Here is a 22,965-nt window from a genome sequence, read left to right as displayed (position 1 = left end):
TATAGACAAACTTTGGATTGTATATATCTAAAGTATTAGTACAAATTCTATGAAAGGAATATTAGCTACCAGTTAGCTACATTGTTAAATTGGAACAAATATTGAATACATTGAGGTAAGCTTAAACAAATAGTACTGAGTTTATTTCTTTAAAAACTGCATATATATAACATTTAAGAATGCAATAGTTGTGATTCCTTTAGGCTAATTCAACGTGTGACATAGCTTTAAGAACAATGGGCATGCACGCACTTTTGTGTAGCTAGGTAGAAAGCAGTACTCCGGAGGGTCAAATGGCTATTAATGAAGAATTATAATTTTTGAGTAGCTAAGGTCCAAGAAGACTAATTTGAAGGGAATATTTCTTTTTTATTAGCGGTCTGTTGTTTATATTTTCTACCTACAGAAATGCTTGTCCATGCGCAAAAAACGCAAACTTTTTAACTTTTGTATATAAACATTGCAAGTCACCTGTGGAAAGAATGAGAGAATACTATTTATTCAGCTATAGATACAGTGGAATCCCTCTAAAGCGGACACCATTGGTGCAAAAAAAAGTGTCAGCTTTAGAGGGATGTCCGCTTTATAGGAAGTTGACCAAAAAATTAGTTTTAGACCTAATTTTGACCAAAAAAGCTTTTTTTGTAGTACTGGCGGGTATCATGGGGTGACTTGCAACACTAGGGTAGACGGCAACATCAATAGATTTAGCTTATCGAGCAAAGAACCCAAGTTGGCTGTGTAAAGTAAGTTTAGCAGCTCAAATTTGTCGGTGTTGCAACCAACCTTTAAGTGTTGCTAAGGTTATAAACTAAGAAACCAAGTTATATTACGAAGATATATTTCATTTATCTTATAGGTCTTTCAATACACGTTTTTCTCCCTATTTGAAATAATCTTTGATTGAGGATTGTTTTCTATTTTGAAGCTGAAGTTCCTCAATCTTTTTCGTAATGGTTGACAACATTTCTTGGCATGTATCATCAAAAATAGTAGATCGCTTAATTTATCAAGCATAGTGATTAGCTCGGTGAAACCAAGCATTTCTTCTTCAACCACGTCTTCACTCTCATCATCATCCTCGGAAATCTCTTCGACCTGACATGCCATCTCTGGATTTTCAATTGCGTTAATGCTAGCTTCTCGGATTTGATGTCGCCAATTTATTTCTAATTCGTTAATTCTTGGCTCCGAAGCTGGAACATCGGCGTCAAAATCGATGTATTCTGCAGCAGACATATCTTCAGTTAATTCCTTCACCAGAGCTTCAAATTCCAAGTCATCTTCTTTATCTTCCATCAATTCACTTTCTCCTTGAACTACGCCACATTTCTCGAAACAATTTTTGATGGTCAAGTTGGTTACTTCTTTCCACGCATCTTGAACCCATTGAATAGCCATAAGTATGTCTACGCTCTTGATAATTTCAGTTGCAGATTTATTCTCCTGGATCCTTGCAAGCACGTATTTGACCAGTCTTTTTCTGTACTTCACCTTGAAGTTTTTGATGATCCCCGCATCGAGTGGTTGAAGCCTTGAAGTTGTGTTCTTCGGTAAGAAAATGATTTTGATTTGTGAAAACTGGCCTATCATTGACTCCGGATGACAGGTGGCGTTGTCCAGAAAAAGAATAACTTTTCTGTCCTCAAATAAAAGTTTTCTGTTAAAACGTGCCAGTACAGTTTCCATTACTTGAGATGTCATCCAAGATTTAGGATTTGAAAAGTAGTGAACGTTAGCTGGACGCGATGGATCTTTCAATTTTTTAAAACAACGCGGGACTTTACTCTTCCAGATAACAACAGGCTGGTCGATCTTTTCCCCAGCTGCATTTACAAAAAAAGCGACAGTTAATCTAAGCTTTGACTTTTTCCCACCTTTTGCTTGTTTTCCTTTTTCCACTAACCCTTTGGCCGGTAGAGCTTTAAAAAAACAGCCAGACTCGTCCATGTTCCAAATATTTTCTAGTGAATAACCTTCAACCAATTCTTTGATCCTCTCCATCCAGGAAGTAACCGTTTCTGTAGAAACGTCACCAGCTTCACCAACAATACGACGTTCTTTGACGGAATATGTTGTTTTCCAACGATCCAACCAACCGTCAGAGGCGGAGAAATTATCAAAATCGCTGTTCTGAAGTTTTTCCTTAATTTCCAACGCCTCCTCTTTAAGCATTACACCATTAGGGTAGATGTTAGAAGCGCAACATCTTTTGTACCATTCGAATAAGATCTCATTTATCTTGTGATACTTGCCATGGCGGTTACGTTTTTTTGTTTTCTCACGAAAAATTTCATGTTGTTCACGAATTTTCTTTTCGTCTCTTAAAATATTTGCTGCGGCTGTCTTTCCAATCTTGTAAATGTCTGCTAGTTTTCTACATCCAAGTTCTGGATTTTTTTTGGCGAAATCCAAAAACTTGATCTTATCATCTAATGATAAAGTTTTCTTCGCTAGTTTACCAGCAAGCTGCTGCTTCGACATTGCCATGTTGAATGTGCATTAGAAATTCAAAATTCGAAATTCTTTCCAGTTTAAAATTTTACGCTGCAATGTCTTCACGATTCGAATGCTATTTTAAAGTTAAAGAAGCTGAAGAGAACACAGATATGTCGAACGTTCAACTAAATGAGATGCTTCTCAAAAACATTGACCAACAGATTGAGATTATCCTTATAAAACAGAAAGAATATCGCTTCGACTCGTTTATCCGTGGATACCATGCTTACATGGACAAATGGAGCCCAAAAGTCGGAGAAGAGAATTTTTGTTTAAAAGCGGAAGAAGATAACGAACATGACAAGTTTGCTGTAGCTGTTACAGATGACGATAAAGTAGTTGGGCACGTCCCTAAAAACCTTAGCAAACTATTCAACAAATTCATGTCGCTTCCTAACTGTACCATCGGATGTAAAGTGACTGGGAAGCGAGTGAACCGTGGTGCTGGCTACGGACTAGAAATTCCTGCCCAGTACCAATTAATTGGTGTTGAAAAGGCAGTTGAGTGGGCCGAGAAAAATATAAGGAAAGTGTTGGACTCGGTAAATAACAAAACTCAAAGATGTACTAAGTAAAATGGTTTAAATTTTAAGAAAAAGTGACATTTCATCTCGTTATTTTTCCATTGTCCGCTTTATAGGGAGTGTTTATAAGGGAAACTGTCATTTGGTGCAAAGATTTTTGTCCGCTTTATAGAGTGTCCGCTTTATAATCGTCCGCTTTATAGAGATTTTTTTATGAGAGTTTGACCTAAATTCTGCCGGTGCAAAAATTTTTGTCCGCTTTAGAGGGCTGTCCGCTTTATAGGGTGTCCGCTTTAGGGGGATTCCACTGTAGTTACGAAATAAGTTCCCAAATTTATTTACCTGTGGGACGGCAAAGTAGGGAAAGTAAATATTACTTTAGTTTTCCTATGCTAGCAATATTTAAAACTACATAGCACTAGCTAAGTAGCTAGCACTAGCATCTAACTTAAGGTAGCTAGCCAGCTAGCTATGACTTGACAAAACATGGTTTACCCTCTTGGATAGTTAGCATCATCAGCTAAAAATGTAGGGAAAATCATTCAATTACTGCACATGTATTTTTCGCAGTCTAAACATACTTACTCCCGGTTTTCATTTCTTTCACATTCATACACAGCGCAAAGTAGATATTTACTTAACTGTAGGCTGGAACTTGGGCATTTGTGCATCAAGCTTTTTTGTATTTTTCATTTATTGCGTAGCGATTGAGCGTAATTGTGGAGCACGTTTGCTACGCGACGCCAAAAGAAAGCTTCTTTTAATAATGGGGCGTGTTTCCTAACAAAGTAGTCCAACTTACAATTTACGCAAAATTGACTCCTTTTACGATGTAGATTGATTCTTACAGTTTTGGTTTGAAATAAACACGGACTGTTTAAAGAAGGTTGCCGTGCAAAGTAGGTTGAACAATGTAGGCTGTAAAAAGTTAGTTTTATGGGCGAAGTAGTTGGCGACGAATTGGCTGGGAAATATCTTTTTGATTTTCACTAAAAACAAAAAACATGTGGCGAATATAAAATACTGAATCTAAGCACTTTTGGGGTATTAAAAACAAGACAGTTATTTTGAAATCTCTCCAGTGATGAGTTTTTTCAAAAGCACTTAAATATTTCCTTCTGACTGGTTAAAAGTTTACAGCGAAATATTCGCTGCTAAAATGAAGAATTATCTTGAATTAAGGTGTAATTGTTGTAACCCAATTGCGATTTTGACCCAAATACGACGTGGAGCCCTACCTGGGTGCAACCCAGTGTTTGTATGTATTTGACGCTTGCTTTAAGCATTTTTCGGCGAACTGTTATAACCTTGTGGTGCTAAAGCAAAATGGTGACAACAGAAACGAAGTCAAAAGAATGACCCATTCAAAAGTTACACAAGAAAAAACTAGCAAGGGAGAAAGGGGATGAGAGGAGGCGGGTTAGTACAAATAGAGTAAAGGGAGCTACAAATCGGTTTAAGTAAAATCTCCGACATGGATACTACTCTCACTCCTCGCGCTCCGCTCAACAAGTCAAGTACAAAAAAATTATACGCACTTCATAACTATATTGACAACTTGTTCATGGACAATTACTTTTGTTATGATGAATTTGCTACTTTTTTATTCCTATTTATTAAAATAGGATTATTTCCTTTTAGTATTTCTTTTAGCGCTAATATGAGCTACGGTCTGAAAATATATTAAATATCACTAAATCGAAAGTTTGTTTTGACGAGAGAGCATGGAAATTAAACTATATTTGGTAACAAATTAGGTATATAAGCATGATGAACTCATTTGATATGCTAGTCAGGTCTACGTATAAGAAAGTGTAGCACTAAATCTAAACCTAAACTGACTTTTTGAGCATATCAATAAAGTTTCCACATCAGGCATATCAAAAATAAGAATGTAAAGACAAGACTCTCGGAGGCCGCACCTTTTGTTGAGGGTTATAGTAAAAACATTTTCCATGGCCGGCTACTGCAAGTCCATTATAGTCATTCAATGTATTTTCAAAAATTAATCACACCTGAACCCAAATGTTGCTTATGCAAGGTAGATCAATATTTCATACAGCTTTAGGTCGTTCTATTTAAGAAGTTGAGAAAAGGACGCGAACAAAATTTATTTAGGATGGCTTACGCGAGAATCGGGAATTCATCTGTTATACAGTATACTCTCCAATTAGCGGACACCATCGGTCTATGACCAAAGTGTCCACTAGTTGGAAGTGTCCCGCTTTTGGAAAGTTTAACATTTTTAAGCCGCAAATTAGAAAACAAAGCTGATTTTTGTATTACAAAGGAGAAATAACAAAGGATAATATAATATTAACACAATGATAACGAAACAAACTTTTAATCTTTACAGATCTTTAAAGTCTTTCGAACAAATTCTAACAAATGATGGATAAATAATTAAAGATGTTATTTTTAAAAGTCTTTAATTAATTTTTGTTTTCTGTCATTTATCTGGACGATCTCTAGTCTCTCCTCAATGGAGGAAAGTTTTTCTTTCACCTCTCTATTGAGATCGTTTAGTTCTATAAGCTCGTCAAGCATTGTTAGCGTTGTAGCGATAGAAACTTCGTTTTTTTCAATCACAGAATGATCACCATCTTCGTCATCGTCATCAGATGAAATCTCATCTATATTTCCAGACTCTTCTCTATTATAATAGCCGTATTCCGTCTGTCTGTCTCTGCGCGGACCCCCCGCTGAGTTAGGAAATGATGTTAAGGAAACACGAATATCAAATGCGATATATTTTTATTCACTTTGCCGCCACGAGTAAATATGAAGGACGGGCGAACCCGTGGATTTTTTCACGGGCAACAACTAGTCTCTCTAATAATAGCCGTCGTCTGTCTGTGTGTCGGCGAAAGCCGCGTCCCGTAACGGAAACACGAAATTTTTAAAATGTGCACGACGGGCGACCCCGTGGATTTTTCCACGGGTTAACGACTAGTTTCGAATATATTTATCTACACATTTTTCTAAGGAGCTTACTTTCCAATCTACTTCATTTGAACTATTCATTTTTTTGGACTGTCCGCTAATTCGAGAGAAAAAAAAACCATATTTGCTCCTTGGTGCAAAAAATATTGCCTGTTAATTAGAATGTGAATGTTTTTATGATACTTTGACTGGAAAACGGCCGGTGTATGACTAAAGTGTCCGCTAATCAGAGGTGTCCGCCTTTTAGAGTGTCCGTTAATGCGAGAGAATACTGTAGTTAGTAAACTGACGGTATGTAAAGAGAACTTTGTAAAGAGAGAGGTGTGTTCGTCAAATCGCAAATTTTAATCTTATTTGGGCATGCAAGGCGGATTCTCACAGCCAGTATGTATTTGTTTTGTGAAACAAATTTTTCTTATCTTCAAAATATCTCATAGTATTTCTAAAAATATCGTTCATAGGTAATGAACGAAAACCTCTGGGTCGATGTCTGCAAAACCGAGGTCAATTTTTTCTCGAGACATTCAAATACTTGCTTTTGAAGTGTGATCACATATATGGAAATCTAATTGTAATTTTGCAAGACTATGTCAGTGTTCTGCACCTCTGAGTAGGGCAAATTCAAACCTTTACCAGTGCCATATTGCACCTAATGTATTATGGAGCCAATGTTTACCAAATGATGCGACTCGTTGAAACGATCTATAGAATTATTTTCTATGTCACCAAAGACAGCATTGAATTCAGACAATGAAGTTCTCCACACGAGAGAGTGAAAACTTGTTTAAGTATAGATTTTAGTTGTTGTTTAACCTTATACCGGTATAAATTAGTACCAGAAATATTCTTTGCATAATATTGAATTTTAATCATGACGTTCGAATGAGTATCATTATTCAACAATTTCTTTGTGTTAAGGTGTGATTTCTATATAACATATTGTAGGCCCAATACCCAAAACTTGGATGAGAATCAAACCTGTATTCCCAAAGTTCCGTCTATATATTCAGCAAATTTCATTAGATTTTTTAAGCACAAATTGGATTATTCTTTGTCCTTTGAACTGATTTTTGATTCAACGATTTGTTTGTTGCGATCAGGAAATAAGGTAGGAAGTGCTAATGCAGCTAGATTATTGGTATTGAATTCATTAAACAAACTCGAAGATATGTCTAAATAGTTCATTTTAATTTTAATTCAACGAATTATTTAACCTGCCATATTCAAGGGACTATTCACTCATATGTAGTGTAAAACATGATCCTTCCATATCACTTTCGGGTATTTGTTTTTCTTGAGTGATATTACATAATCGCAAGGTAGAGTCTTTGTAACAGGGATTATTGTTCTTCATCCAAATAAGTGCTTCTAGAACACGATTACTCCTTACTTTAAATTTGCTATCATTATTTAAACCATTGCAACCTTTCAGTCTGAGCACCATAATGGATATATCATAAGGATGACATGGTAAGATATTGGCTATTGACTGCACAATGTGGAGTAATGTAACACAATGAGCTTTATATGCGTAAGTTCCATAATTTGGTTAAATGAAACTTGCATTATAGGGAAGGTCCTTTCAATGGGCATTTTTCCACACTGAGTCGAAACATGCAATTTATGTGGAACAAAAAGGGATATTGTGTCATTCTCCAAACCAATTTTTGTCGACTCTTTGCATCCTATATAACAGCAATTATATGAATCAATAATCTTAAATGAAGTATCCCTGAGTGACCACGCCTTATAGCATATTTCAAATTGTCTCATATTCATTTTTAAAAAATTGTTAAACCCGTCATTTCTTTATTAACCCTACTTTCTTCCACAGGAGGTGTTGAAAAGCCATCCATTCCATGTTTTCTTATTTTATCCGATAATTTTAAATTCTGCTTTTTTTGGTTTTTCGTTGTTAAAAGCATAGTCACAGAACTGTGACTATGTTAAAAGTCTCCATGTTTTATGTCTTTTCCTACTCATATTCTCGAAAACTATTCTGATTCGATTGTTTTGAAATTTCATATGATTTTTTATAAACACCAAAAACTTACCATTTCAATAATGGAAACACAGTTTATTTAAGTTTTCAAACGATGTAGAAACATCACTCAAGTCACAATTCGCTGAGATTGATAGCACAAAGGTATGGTTTTCAATGTGGCGTACAAGGGAAATTAAAGTGTTTTTAAAACCTGCTCCAGTTATGTGTTGCAGAGAATTTACTACACTGATCACACTTGGTCTTATTTCTACAAACAACGCAAAGCTTAATTGTGGATAATTATAAATTCATTGTACAAACCCTGTTCCACTGTAGACATTCAGTGGTAGCACTAAACTTTTCTAGCAAGTAAGGCCATAGATCTGATGTTAAATTTTTGGAAATTATTTCCTCAAGTAACACATAACGGACTATTACTTTCTCAAAAAGTGAACAATTGTGACAAACACTTGACAGGTATATAAGAAGAATAAACATTCTGTTTTTTTTAATCCCATCCTTTATTGAATTCACCATTGCAATTCATTTCACAAAAAAAGACAAACTATAAGATCGCAAATATTCTCACACAGGATCTCGTAACCTACGATATTTAGTCAGCGTAATTTACACATAGGAGAATTGTATTTTACCAACTGTATTTTACCAAACCCAAAATCTGATTTTTTGTGTTTCGGGGAATGATATTTCAAATGCTTTGAAGCCAAAATTCCAAAAATCAGTACAGTTTGTAGGAACATTTCCCTGTTAAAAATCCTGATGAGTTGAAGAAATAAGGTAAATAACGTGATATTGCCATAACAAACAACGTTACTGTTGTGTTTGTTTGTTTTTTGTTATTATTTCTCCACATATAAAGATGTCTATTTCGTTATAAATAAATTTTAAATATCTGTGCCTCCGCAACGGAGGTGTCTGTTTTCTATCCACAACTGGGGTGTTTGATTTCAAGATTGCTAAACAAAGTTTGTGCACACAAACGAGAAAACGTGCATAAGATAAGCAAGACTTACCTGAATTAGGATTAGGTAACGCTTTTCTGTATGTAACAGTAGTATTATAGTAACCCTAATGTCTAAATTTGTTGATAACAGTTCGAAATTTTACTTTCTTGAACACTATATTTCACCTATCACGCTTTTGGAGGCCTGTGGAAACTATCCTATGAGAGAACCGCACAACAATGCCAATTTTAATACGAAGTGATTGATTTCGCACAGCCGTTTGGTTTTTATAAAGGGGGATTTTGACAAAGCGAATTTGGCGGCAAATTGGCTACCAAATATCTTTTTGATTTCTACGAGAAGCAAAAAACGTGTGACAAGTATAAAATGCTAAATGTAAGGACTTTTTTGAGTATTAAAAATAAATATTTTTTTGATTCTTTCTAGCAATGAGTTTTTCCAAGGATAAACAGTGAATTGCATTTTGATTGGTTAAAAAGCTAGCACCGAGCTATTTTGCTGTTAAAAAATTGGAACTGTTTCTACTTTTCGGCGAGGTGAATTTTTTGAAATGAAATAAAAACAAACAAAACTGCGTATGCTCAAATACATTTTTCTGGCGAATTCACAATCCGTTTCACTAAGTGAAAATCTTAAATAAAATTCCTTAAGGACCAGTAACCTTGAAGAATATACGCTTTAAATATCAAAATTAGCTAGCCCAACCACATCCCCAATTTGGGTTGGTGGTTGGGTTAGCTAATGCACAACTAACTCCCACGCTAATTGTTAAGGTTATTAATGCTGGTATTTAGGTTTAAACGAAGGAATGTCGATAAGCAGCTGCACCTCTTTTCACAGTTTTTATTTACCTATGCTAGAATTTTCTTCTGCTTTAGTATGCACATAACGCACGATGTGAACACGTAATGCTAAGTTTCATGGATGTCAGCAGTTTCACTAAGAGAGAACAGTATATTACAGTACCATTTAGTGCGAACTAGGTCACAACTTACCCTCCTAAGTTAGCTTAGGAGTTAGTTATACCTTTAGTTGATTGCTTTTCACGAAAAGTTTTTTTGGAGAGCTCCAAAAAATAAATTTCCCAAAGATTAATTTTTAAGAATTAGTCATCTCGAGATACGTCGCGAAGATTTGTTATGGTAAATGAACCCTTTTAACACTTTTTTGCTAAGAGTTGTTTTCACGAATTTACTATAAATTAAAAATAAAATTTACCGAGAAAGAAAGAAAAGCAAAGAGTCCTTTTGCTGAATTTTTACATTCCCGGACATCAAACATTGTTCGTTTAGTATTTCGTAGTAGGCATGTGATAGTGAATTTGTCAGAGAAGTTATGGTCTACTTGCTAGATTTATTTTGTTTTTATATGAACGGGCCAGGGACAATTTTATGTATAAGTACTCAGACTTTCGTACAGGTTTACAATAGGTATTCATTCGCGCACAAATATTTACATTTATAATACAAGTAACAGCTTATTGTTTACCAAAACATTTATAACAGATCATCATCTTTTTATTCTTAAATGATTAATAACTTGAAGAATTGAACTAGTTGCAATTGGTTCCGATTCAACGTCTGTCTTTTGATTATTTACATCCAAAAATCCATAAAAACGAGGTCCATACAAATCGTAATGAAAGAGGTTCTCAATGTGATTTAGGTAACTTTGATACTCATTAGAATGTTCTTTCCCAAGTACTTTCATGTGCTCTGGCAAATCATTTTGTGATCTTTTTGCCATTATTTTAGAGTTTAATGGATAAATCTCGTAACGAACGTATGTTCCAGAACATTTCGTCGTAGCTGTAACAACCAAATCGCAAACCTTTACACTTTTTAATGTTACTATACCATTTGGCAAATGCTTCTTGTTCTCTGCGTTATGAAAACGAATGCTTTGCGGCTCGAAAGGCTTTAGAACTTCTTCAAATGCAAGGGTTTCTTTCACTAAATATGGTGAAAATAAGTTTGGGTGTAATAATATTTCGCATGGCACCCACGTACTACAATTAGGATTTTTTGTCTCATGTATTAGTACTGAAGGCTTCAGTCCATTGTGGAAATCAGCAATTACAACTTCTTTTCCAATATAAAAATGATAATTACTAAAAGTGAAATCTTTCTTCGGTACGAAAAGTAATCTAGGATATAGCATAGCTAACATTTCGACACTGTCTGGCGAAAAAATAACCAATCTGTCTATCAAAACCGTATTTGCTTCACAAGCATTAAATCTAAATTCCATCCCATTCACATCCTTCCCCATCACCAACGTGACTTTTTTTTTCTTCAAAATCGTGACATCTTGCTCGCTTTTTAGGACTTCTTTAGTTTTCAAGAAACATGGCAGGACTATTTGAACCAAGATAGGGAGTTCTTCTCGTTTGATAATGTCTTTTAAAGAATGATATTCAGCCTGATCACTCTGCAAGGGAGAGTTCAACTTTTGCCTAAAAAATAAGGGTAAGAGAAACATTTAATACATAAAGATTTAATGCATAATAATATAGTAAGAAAGAGATGGACATGAAATATATGATCAGAAATTTCCCAAGCTGTCAAGTAGTATGAACTTACTTAATAAAAAACATGAAATTATTAAAAATAATAATAATAAAATTCGAACACTCACCATTTTAACATGTCGATGGTTTTAAGCTAGATACAAGCAATTGCAAGTAACAAACTATCAAAGCAATTTGTCATGAATAGGTATCAACTTAAAACAAATAGGTCTTTGTCGAATGAGGAAGATTCCCGTCAACATCTAACCCAAATAAGGAAAAGCTTGAAAATGTTTCGATTACCTAAGCCTTAACTACATTGTACCCAGGAACTATGAGGTTTTGCTGATATTATCTAAATAAAACACGCTAAAAGTCCTGAGTTCGAGGTTACTCATAGGAATGTTTTGACGTTGAATTATTTAATAAATAACAATACCAGCTTGCGAAACTATGACTGTATTGTTTTATCAAACGCGTCATAACAAATGTCCAAATGTTATTTTATTTTATTTATTTACATTATTAAAATTCTAAAAAACTTGATAAAATATCACACATACTTCTTTATAATAATTACATTTTTTATCTGAGCCTCAATGATTCATTTTACTTCCTGAAAATTTGGTATGACTGAGTTCCAACGAGTTTTTCTTTTTCTACTGTATCCGTTCATCATGATTGCAGTAACAACAGAGGATTGTTAAAACAACATTTGTAAAGAAAGAGACCTTTTATTAACCTGCTTGTCTTTTATCAGACACTTCCGTGTATAGAGCCAGAGAGACGTAATTTACGATTGTTTATATTTCTAAAATGTGAAACACAGAGGCTTGTAATTTTTATGAAGGTCTTTTAAAATAATAAATGTGAAATAGTGTAATGTCAACCTAAAATGAAACGCAACGCGCCAGACAAAACTGGAATGGAATGATTTAAAGGTTTGGGTCGATATTAAAAAGGCTGGAAACAAGGGATTGAAGAGGAAACAAAAAGCCTTGCCGCTTAAAGATTTACGCCACCAGTAAACCAATATTTTATTGAATATCCTTAAATTTCAAAATTAAAATCTTAACTATTATAGTTACATACCTGTAACAAACTTTTTTAAATTACATAAATTACTTATTAATTAGCATAAAAGAGTTAACAGCAGCGCAAAAGGATGAAACAATCCTATTTTGACTGAGGACAGTTCTGCCCAAAACTTATCAAAACACATCAGTCAAGCTAGCATGTGTAGGACATTTTGGAGAAAACAAAGCTAAACTGACTACAATGCTATTCTTTATCAGATTAGACGAATAGTTAATAAGAAAATCGGAGTGCTTGTAATGTCAAGGAACAACCAAACAAAAGAAACAATAACCATTACGCATCATGCATATACCCAAAGACGTATTATGCAAAGCAAATGTAGATTATTCAGGCCTATTTCCAAATGGACAGTACATATTTGTTGCGATTGATCAACGATCTAGATTTCCTGAAACTACATCTGCCGGAAAGCTACTGAACACTCTAGATCCCATATTTAGTACTGAATTATTTTTTTTAGTAAAAACGGATTTTTTAATGCAGTTGCAAAAGATACTAATCGTCTATGAAACATTTACTAATACTGTGATTTTCTAGCAATTGCTAGATGTACTTACCTTAAAAGAGGACAATTTTTTGCGAGGATTTGATTTCGCGAATTAACATTTTCTCAATTTTTCATGAGGATATATTTTCACAAGACAAATTGTTCATATAAATTTCAAGGTTGATTTTCATTAACACAGAGAAACAAGCATTCCTAGCAAGCAGGTAAAATTTGTAAACAAAACAATGCAGTGTCTTCTTTTTGCTCTCCGCTGAGACGTTACACACCATACTAGTTACACACCACACTCGTTCACAGGGCATTTTGACTTGGCCACTCTGAAATAACGGCTCAGGGCCCACAAAACCCTGGGGACGAGGTTGGGCCTTACACAACAGAACAACAAAATGTTAAAGCACGTTGAAGCGAAGGGAGGACATGTGATATTTTTAGAAAAAGTGTTATGACGGATAAAAAAGTTGCATAATGTTTCTCAAATATCGAAACCTCCACATTATTAGGAATTTTATTGCTAAAAACAAACAAACTCGTGTAAAGAAAAATAGATGATTTTTTGGATTTTCAATACATCTATTTGCTACAAGAACAATCGTCATCGATATCAATTGCAAGATATATCTTATCAACCTCGATCCCAGGGCTTTTTCTCTGTTTTGTATAACGACACGGGACACGGCGAGTCGAAATCTCGTCGTCTGTTGTAAAAAAACAAAGATCACTGGGATCGAGGTTGGTATCTCATGTAATTTTTTAGAACTTATTTTACTATTTACGCGAATGAACAAAATCGTTATTTTTCGTTAGGATTTAATTTTGCGAATTTGCCCAAAATTCACGAAATTTAATGCACGCGAAATTAATCCCCCTTTTTAAAGTATTGATCACGCTCAAGAAAATGAGAAGTGATTTTAGTGAATTAGACATTAAAAATTAATGTTTTGTAAAATTAAATTATATTAAGAATTATAGCACTGATGATGAAACGCAACAGCTTAAAAAGCTTTTGTATAATTTTTTTTAGACATGGCATAATTTTCGCAACAACACAGAACGAACAAAAAATATTTTCGTCGGATTTTATTAGCAGTAGTTCATGTGCGTCCAATAAAGCGGTCAATCTTGTCCCAGGGCATCTTATCTATATCTTATCTTTCCTGACAACTGGAAGGAGAGATGATAGATACGAAAAAAAAAGTTGCAAGATGCCCTGAACGGGGTTGAAAAGCGGTTGCCTTTTTCGTGTTATGCTAAACACTTAAAAGATGTTGAAATAATATTCGTTTTCAGCGAAAGAAAATAAAAATTTTAAATGATGAAACATCCTGTGGTGGACGATAATCTTGTGCCCAGGGTGTTTCAGAAATTTCTCCCCCCCCCCGAATGCATGTAGCCCAAGGTTACGCGTAAACGAGGCTACGTAAACAAATGAACATTCGCAGCACAAAATGGTAGAGTTGCTGCACATGGCATTTATGGTAAGTTGTATGTTTTCTTGTTATTTTTTTTAAAAAAGACATTTTTGGTTTTTTACCAAGACAATCTTGTCAGCTCAGGTCAGAGGCCTATTTAATGTGAAACTCTTAATTTATATGCCATTAGTGACAGAGGCTAGACTCAGTGACCTGGCTTGTACACACCAATATACCCAATGTGGGTAAACAAAACATCATGCACCAATTTTGAAGCTAAATATAGCTAGATAGTGTTTTTATATTTAAGTTCACTCAACCAGCTAGCAACCTAACTGGGAACTGTAATTAACATGAGCTAAACCATGTTTTTAGCTCCATATCAATATATGCTAGAAAGTGATGATTTTAGATTTTTAGAGAACAGATGATTATCAATTTCAGTTGCTTGTGTTTTAGAAAATTATGCCACATGGCATCAGGTCTTTCCTACCCCAAATTACCTCTAATAATAAGGTTTTCCTGTTGGTCTTATAATTTCATTGTTTCATTGTTGGTGCTCATGGTTGGTATTTGCACGTGACTGTTCTGCCCAATCTTGGAACGTGTCCCGTCTTAAGACTGGACAGGCCAATCTTCTGACAGTGACAAATAGGTGGCCAGTCTTAAGACTGGACTGCCCAATCTATGGACGTACATGTCCAATCTTAGAACAATTGTGAAAGACAAAGAAGAACAATGAAAATTTTAGATTGTAGCTATATACCTCTTGAACTTTAAATTGAAACTTTTCTTGGCAAATCAGAAGGCTAAAAAATTATACCATGTAAACTATTTAAGCATATTGACTGACTATGCTAGGTAGCTGAACTTCTCATCCAATGAAGTTATAAAGTTACCAGCTAGCTAGCTACCTAGCTAACTTACAATATGGTTGAATACGATTTATCTGACTCTTCATATATAAACATTTTATTTTTAAAATTTCAGACTGTATATATATAAATGCTAAATGTATAATATATGTGCCAGCTACAGCTTAGCTACGATTTTTACTGTGTTAAAAAAACTGACCTGGTCATTTTAACAGTACCTTCAAATTCGTTTTTTGTGTAGGTACCCCGAATATGATTTTTTAATGTGCCTGAGAATGTTTGTTGGGTCTTGCAAACAACAGAGCTTGTGTGGCACATCCCTTCTTTAAAATCTAAAAAGCGTCTAAAGATGGGCCCAACATGGTCTCCTGACCAATCTTGTGACGCCCTGCCCAGTCTTAACACTGGCTGACCAGTCTTAAGACTGGACATTTTTATGTCCAAAGATCGGGTAGTGTCCTAAGATTGGGCAGAACATGACCATAAAGTTTGTTTTGTTAGTTTGTTTCGTAGATGGGTAAAATCTTACACTAAATATACTATACTAACTCTATGCAATATTGATATTTGTTGCTATCACTCTCAATTTAGTCAAACTGTAGGCTTCCATGCCAATCATTTTTTCAAATCTAATGTGAAATGTTGGTCCTAGTTTTTAGGCTTGTGGAAGTGTAATATTCTTGTTGTGTTTTTGGTTTTTGCTGTGTTTTTGGTCTCTGAATGTCTATTCAACTTCTTTTTTATTCCAGCAATGCATCTTGAATTCTGACTTCAGCTTTTCTTTCTCTGGGAAAATTACTTTTTGTTTATTAAAACATCCAAAACAGATCCATTCAGCCAAAGGATTAAAACCCAATTGGCTAAGAGGAGATTTATTTTCGGTTAATACAGTTAGACAATGCTTACTGTTTGATGATGCTAGAGAGGGTCCTTTGTTTGTAGTGTCTAATGCTGAGGTATTTCCAAATGATCTGTGAATAAATTCTTTAGGTTGTCTTAATAATTGTTACATAATGGTAACTGTACTTTTACTTGAAAATCATATAAAATTTGTGTGAGATCTTTGATTGGCATTATATGAATGTATATATTATTTTTATACAAAATAGATCCCAACTATATTTGTATGTATACATTTGCATATAATGCCAAACAGAATCAGGTAGATAACACATAATTTTAAAATATGTATATAATAAACTCTTTATACGTTTGTTTCCTTATAGGAATTACAATCTAATCTAAAAACTCCTGCTTTATGGCAATTTTATCTTCCACGTGTTTTCCAGCAGACTTTAAATAAACTGGGAATATATATAAGTAATCTGCTTTTTAACACAATTTATCATGGATGAGCGCCACTGGTGGTTTTCCTCAAAGATTTTACAGACACTTAATATAGGAATCCATGATGATGCAACATTGTTGGAAGATTTTATGTCCAGTGATGAGACGTTGGAATTAATAAACGATTTCTTTAAACCGAATGGGGACAAAATTGTATTCTTTTATCTGTCCAAAAATAATGGATTGGGTGAGAAAGCAAGGAAAATCATACAAACTGGAACATCATCAAGTGTAAACATCCATAAACTGTTAAATGATATTCATATTTGCGTTTACTTTATACATGAAAATATTGAGCAAGAAATAGATGCCCAGAACATTGAGAATGAAGTAATGTCTGGAGAAATTAAACAAAATGGACTCACATTGTATAATAAAATTTTCAAATACATTTTTTTGCCTTTGATAAAAAATAAGAAAAATTGGAGCGCAGCTGAAAATTTTGAATGTACTTATTTTTACTCTGAGCTGGAAAAGTTTTCTCAAACCTTAGAAGAATATTCAAATGCAAACTCAACTCCTGAAGAGATCTTAAAAGTGCCAAATGGTCTTGTTGTCAATAGTTTCCAAAAGAACAGGCAGATTGCTTTAAGTGCTCAAGTTGTAATTGAATATGAAGAAATGGTCATGAATTGGGTTCGAGTAATTGAAGATGTTTTAGTGGATAGTCTTGATGAGAGGTAGGTCATATAATTTCTTACATGTGTGTGTTGATTTATCTCTAGATGAAACAGAGACCTACAACCCCAACAAGGGACCGTGGCTGCTGCAATTTTTTGTATTTACGAAAATTAGTACAATAACGTATATGTAATCGGGGTATAATTTTGTGCATCTACATTGACATGAAATACTGGGCAATGGTTTGCTAAAGATTTTTTGTTTGTTTTCCTTTCAAGGTCTAGATCCATAAGTTTCTTTTCAGTATTGTGTTGTTTCAAGGGAGGGTAAATGACATTTATTACTAATTTTATGTTTAAGTGGTTGTGTATTCATAACACTTAATTATTCAAAGAGGTCTTTAAATTTCAGCTTCACACATAAACCATCATTTTTGACAAAAGAAGTGAAGAATTAATTGTTGCATTTTAAATTCTGTCATTAATTTTATTTAACTATAAGTGTTTTTTTTCACAGATATGACTTATACACTTCTCCAATGGCAATTCTTTTTGAGTGGAGACGGCGACAAAAAAATATACAAAGCATAATAGATCAACTGAAGTCAAAAGAAATAAAGTCTGTAATAGCTGCACTAATTTCATCAAAGTCAAAAGTTTTAAAACATTGGAAAACAATTGATGCTGGGTAAGTTGCTGTAAAATGTTTAATTTGTAAAAAAATATGAGTACTTTCATGAGGATGTAGAATGTATTTAAAGAGCCTATATTAATTTCTCTGAAATAAAAAATACAATCAGCAATTTAACCAGGAACAAAAAAAAACTAAACGTCAAATTTGTGGCACAAAGTTAGAAAGGAAATATTAAACAAATTATTATACTGCACAAGCACAGTTAAGGTAAGTTTGTGCATGGTAAATTGTTGCTATGGGTGGATTGTGTTGAGCTTTTCTTATATATCCTCTTCTTTTTGACAAAATAAGTTCCAAAATGTTTTTGTCTAAAGGCATCTTTTTAGCATTTTAATACTAAATGATTTAAGTTAAGCAGTTAATATTTTAATAAAAATCAAAAGCTCAGTAAATTAATAAGAATTAGGTTATTTATATGAAATTTTGTATACATAGGTTGTTTTTTTTTTATCTAAAACTAATGCTAATTTTGCATTAAAAACACAAGCCATGAGATTTGGATATTTGACAACAATACCCTTTTATTAGTAAAACTATTCAGCAACGCTTTTAAACTGTATTTGCAAAGAATAATACACTCAAGCACTGAAGTCACAAAAACATTTAAAATACGGGATATAAGTACCTACAACCCAGGGGCGGATCCAGTATTTTTAACATGTCAGTCACATTTTTTGCTAAGAAAAAAAAACGCAGCAATTTGCTTTGGCCAGAACAGCTGGGGGTCATGGGGGCGCTGTAAAAACTTTCGCTATTTTGAGCCTCTGTGCACTATAAACGGCCGAAATAATGTCCAAATTATTACCTTTGTTAGAGACATTTTTAATCTTTCTGAATGGACAGCAAAATAACAAACCATTTTGTGAATGGTTCCAAAAAAGTTTAGGAAAAATAAAAACAATGGTTTAAATTTATATATTTTAAGACTGTTTCACCCAATATCAGGGCTTGTCAGCATGTCTAGGAAATGCCTAATATCGTATTATTAGCTATTGCAGACACAGCACAATTTTTCTTACCACTGGGAAATTAAAGTATTTGGCGAAAGGTGGAAAAATTTGTCTGTGTTCACAGTAGTAACCATTCTACCGCAGCTAGTCTATTAAAACAAACTAAACCAAGTACAAGTAAAAACAGCTTTATTTCCCACAAATTCTATTGTGTTACACCAGTTAAATTGTAAAAAAAAGGTGTATGTAAGATGGAATAAATATGTAAGATGGAATAAATAAATGACTTATTTTGATATTCTTAGCAAGAAAGTCAAACAGAATTCTTACTATATAATATACCTCAGGGTAAAGGAAAAACCGTTATGATGAAATGTTGCAGCACATGTATTGTCACCAACTGTAGCCAGGACATGTAGCTGTACAAATAAATTTCCAGTGACTTTAAGAGCTAAAAAAATTTTCCCAGGAAATAAGTAAATTGTCAAAACAAACTTCTGTACTATACAACATGTTGGATGTAGCACTACAGAATAAAACATATATGCACCTTTTTGGTTGGTCACTGTCTACTCTGCAAAATGTGTTTGCTCCAATATTATTCAATTGATAACATAATAAATAAAAGACAAACAAAAATTTTGTCACTTAAACCGTAGTCGTAATCATGATTAAGCCTTTGTACCAACATAATTTAAGTTGAACATTCCGGTACTTTGCAATTTCTTTGGACTGGTTAAAAAATTTAGGCTTAAACTAGTTTTATCAATTCCTATTTGACTTATTTTAACCACGAAAATTGCTTTTAATGGTTTTTGGATTTAATCTGTGTTAAAACAGATATACTGTAAAAAATGCCTTATCTGCGTCCCAGAAAATGCCTAAATTAAAAAACTTAAGAACTACAATGTACATTGGACTTACTTTCATAAATCTGGTCTTAAACTATACCATATCAAGTTTTAGGCCACTGTTTTATTTTTTGCACAAGTTATTGGACTCTTACCATTAGCGAAAAGTATGCTTTTTTGTACCACCTTCATAAAATTGACACCTTGAATAATCGGTTAGGAATTATATATATTTTTAAAAATCCACAGACTTGTACTAATATCAAAATTTATAAGATGATATATCCCAAAAGTGAGCTATTAACATCTGCAGGATGGAAGTTATTATCAGTCTATGTGTGCTCTGGGCCTATTTGTGAAAAATTAAAATTAAGTATAAAAAGGATTTTTCATATGAAAGTTAGCTAGGTGGCTTTTATTAGCTATTACAAGTGTTTAAGATAACAGGAATAATAAAGCATTATCTTCTTACGATAAAGCAATTGCAGAACTCTCTAAGTTTTTGGTGAACAACAACAACTTTAAAAAGTAACCCACTCTGCATTAAAATTTCTAGCTAGCTAGCTAGCTACATATGTTCCAATATCTAAAAGCAGCTGTAATTATATTTTTGACATAAAGACTTAATTTAATGTAATAACTTTAAGTATATTTCTTGCACATTAAAAAAAATTATTGCATCTCATGGCAGCACACATGTTGTGATTCACCATGCCTGGCTGCTTATTAGTCTTGCATGCTTTCATTTGCTCTGAAAAGGTCTTGATTGCTTTCACTTGGTCCGAAAAGTCATTGATTGCTTTCGTTTGGTCTGATAAAACCCTCCTAATTGCTTTCGTTTGGTCCAAAATTCAATTTACACGGCATGGATTACACAAAAATTCAATGATTATTGAAAAATGCATGCTGAATCACACCTCAAATACCGTAAATGTGGGTAAAAGCAGTCAGGTTTTTGTAAATTAATCAAAGTACGTTGTTTCGGCCGGCAACCCAATCAATTTGCAGGAATGTCCTCCAGATGTCAGTTGCTTTTTGCTGTATTTATCAACTCAGTCATAGAAGAGGAAGGCCTGTAAAATAATGCTCATGTCAGTTGCGTGACGGCGCTGACGTACACTGAATCTGCCTCTGCAATGGAGGACTTAATATATTGTTCTATTATAAGAAGGTGGAATTTCGAGAATCGCAACTGCAAACAATTTATAATGCCACTTCGTTTTACATAACACACACTCTGATTTTATTAAAGTTTATACTTCTCAATGTTTATATTTGACATTAGCATGCCCCAATTCCACCATATTTCAGACTTTTCCAGGTGATAGGGTTGATTTTTTCATTTTGTGGACATTGTGGAAAGTCCAAAAAGTGCATTTTTGAGTGGTTATTCAGCCTATGCCTTGCCAACATAAAATATTGCAGTCTACCTGATGCAGAGCACTGGCCAAGTGATGCTGTTTAAATTATGAAATGTAGTGTTACCTTTGAGAAACGGGGTTCTTGCTACAAATTTTGATTACAACCCATATTTTTATTTAAAAATACCCTGTTCCCAATGTTAAACTGTGCTAGCATTTTGGACCACAGATTAGCAATATTAGAATATAAATGACCCACTTTGGCGTGCCTGATGTTACATCTATGTTGTATCATTAGCCAGATGTGATTTTAACAACCATCATAATGCAGAATCTGCTATTATTATAGTGGTGTTTCTTTTGTAATAAAACAAGCTTGGGAGATTTGTTTTTATTTGCTTTTTTGGGTCTAAATTTGATCCCTAGCAGTCTTTTTTTAGAAACAGTCGGTGTGTCAAGACAGGTTACTTTTTTGTACTCTCAAACATATAAAACAAAGGGTAAAAACATTATATATTTGATTATATCTATAACTGTCTTTTAACTGTTACAGATTGACAGATGCATTTAATGATGTGAAAGACAGAAACAAATACCTTGAGTCACTAAGAAGCAGCTTTGAACAACTTCAACACGAATCGAGTTTATTTCAACTATCTTGTAATGTTCTTCCAGATCTTCTTTCTGGGATTAGACAATTGGATTCTGTGTCCAGATTTTTTGCAAAGAATGGCTTTTTAGGCTCCCTGTTGGCTAAAGTAAGGCATTGCATTTTTTTAATTATTCTGTCTGTAAATATTTATAAATCCTTATCCCCTTAAAAAATTGAATAGTTATTAAAACAAATAGCCTAATGATTTTCTGATGTTGTGAACCGATTTGTTTCTCTTAGCTATGATGTGTCAATTGCCAGCCTACTTTAAATGTAGCAGTTTTTCAACCAAATATTACCAAATTAACTATCACTTTGTCATAGCTTTTAAAGTATCTAAAAGATCTTTATGGGATATGAAAATAATAGAGTAATTCATTATTTTTTAACATTTAATCTGTTTAACATTTAGGTCTGCCACCAACTGATAGTTTCATGTAAACATAACATCGTAAAGTTTATATCTAGCCAAGAAAACAAGAAGAAAAACATCGATGAGAATTTCTGGGATTGTATTACTAAGGAAATTATTCATGGAAAAGTTAGAACAGAAAAGAATCGCCTAAAAAGAAAAATAACCAATGATCAATTGAATAGCCTGTTGTCTGCTCTGTACAGTACTTTATCAGTTTGTCACCAGTATAAAGAACTTTATTATTCACTTCAAAATGCTATGGGTGGATCGCAATACACTCCGACATTAACAAGTGCAAGTATGTTGTCGAAGAAATTGAAACATGAAAGCAGTACCTCAAGCGGTGGTACAGCTGGTAGTGAAACCAGTAAAAAAACAGCTGAAGATGTTTTAAGTAAGATATTGTATATTTTTTTGATGTCAAAATTACATATCATTAAATTAGTTTACTTCATGTAATTTCATCATAGATACCAATCCATTTTTTTTTTAAGATTTATCATTGTTTGTGAGAATGTATAAAAAAATAAACATATATAAGTATCAATGTCACCCTAGTATTGGGTTACTACATAAGAAAACTCAGACTTACTTATGTCAAGGCTGTGATTGAGATTAAATTTCTGACCCAAGTTTGCTGTTCTGACTCATGCTAAGACATACAAAGTTATATACCTAAAGTAATCAGCAGGAGTCTGATGGGATTTAGGTCTGATTTTAGGCCATTGTGGTATCGTGCT

At 33.7% G+C, this 22,965-nt stretch overlaps 4 protein-coding genes across 6 annotated transcripts in view; 1 reads left to right on the top strand and 3 right to left on the bottom strand.

The window, feature by feature from the left end:
- The window catches only part of LOC130645277 (tudor domain-containing protein 1-like), a 36,123-nt gene extending 32,403 nt beyond the window's left edge, over positions 1-3,720 (bottom strand). The window contains exon 1 of one of the 2 annotated variants that reach the window (XM_057451209.1): positions 3,609-3,720. The gene's annotated coding sequence lies outside the window, so the exon portion shown is untranslated. The remainder of the gene's footprint in view (positions 1-3,608) is intronic. The other variant, XM_057451208.1, reaches the window with a different exon arrangement.
- LOC130646045 (tigger transposable element-derived protein 6-like) lies at positions 865-2,490 on the bottom strand. The gene has a single exon (XM_057452180.1). The coding sequence runs from the start codon at positions 2,488-2,490 to the stop codon at positions 865-867; it is 1,626 nt and encodes a 541-aa protein (XP_057308163.1).
- Positions 3,721-10,345: 6,625 nt separating the features above from the next.
- LOC130646293 (uncharacterized) lies at positions 10,346-11,781 on the bottom strand. The gene is made up of 2 exons (XM_057452468.1): positions 11,574-11,781; positions 10,346-11,391 (listed from the first exon to the last, which is right to left on the bottom strand). The coding sequence occupies exons 1-2, from the start codon at positions 11,582-11,584 to the stop codon at positions 10,446-10,448; spliced, it is 957 nt and encodes a 318-aa protein (XP_057308451.1). The 5' UTR covers positions 11,585-11,781; the 3' UTR covers positions 10,346-10,445.
- Positions 11,782-14,476: 2,695 nt separating this feature from the next.
- LOC130645276 (dynein axonemal heavy chain 5-like) overlaps positions 14,477-22,965 on the top strand; it is a 55,036-nt gene continuing 46,547 nt past the window's right edge. Inside the window, exons 1-5 of one of the 2 annotated variants that reach the window (XM_057451205.1) lie at positions 14,477-14,526; positions 16,562-17,362; positions 17,820-17,990; positions 21,712-21,916; positions 22,223-22,619. In XM_057451205.1, the coding sequence (XP_057307188.1) occupies positions 16,683-17,362; positions 17,820-17,990; positions 21,712-21,916; positions 22,223-22,619 (1,453 nt within the window). In that variant the 5' untranslated portion in view covers positions 14,477-14,526; positions 16,562-16,682. Of the gene's footprint in view, positions 14,527-15,883; positions 17,363-17,819; positions 17,991-21,711; positions 21,917-22,222; positions 22,620-22,965 lie in introns of those variants that run through there. The other variant, XM_057451203.1, reaches the window with a different exon arrangement.

This window comes from Hydractinia symbiolongicarpus, chromosome 5, assembly GCF_029227915.1.
Source record: "Hydractinia symbiolongicarpus strain clone_291-10 chromosome 5, HSymV2.1, whole genome shotgun sequence".
Taxonomy (NCBI): Eukaryota; Metazoa; Cnidaria; class Hydrozoa; order Anthoathecata; family Hydractiniidae; genus Hydractinia; species Hydractinia symbiolongicarpus.
This window is presented reverse-complemented; position numbering and strand designations above follow the sequence as displayed.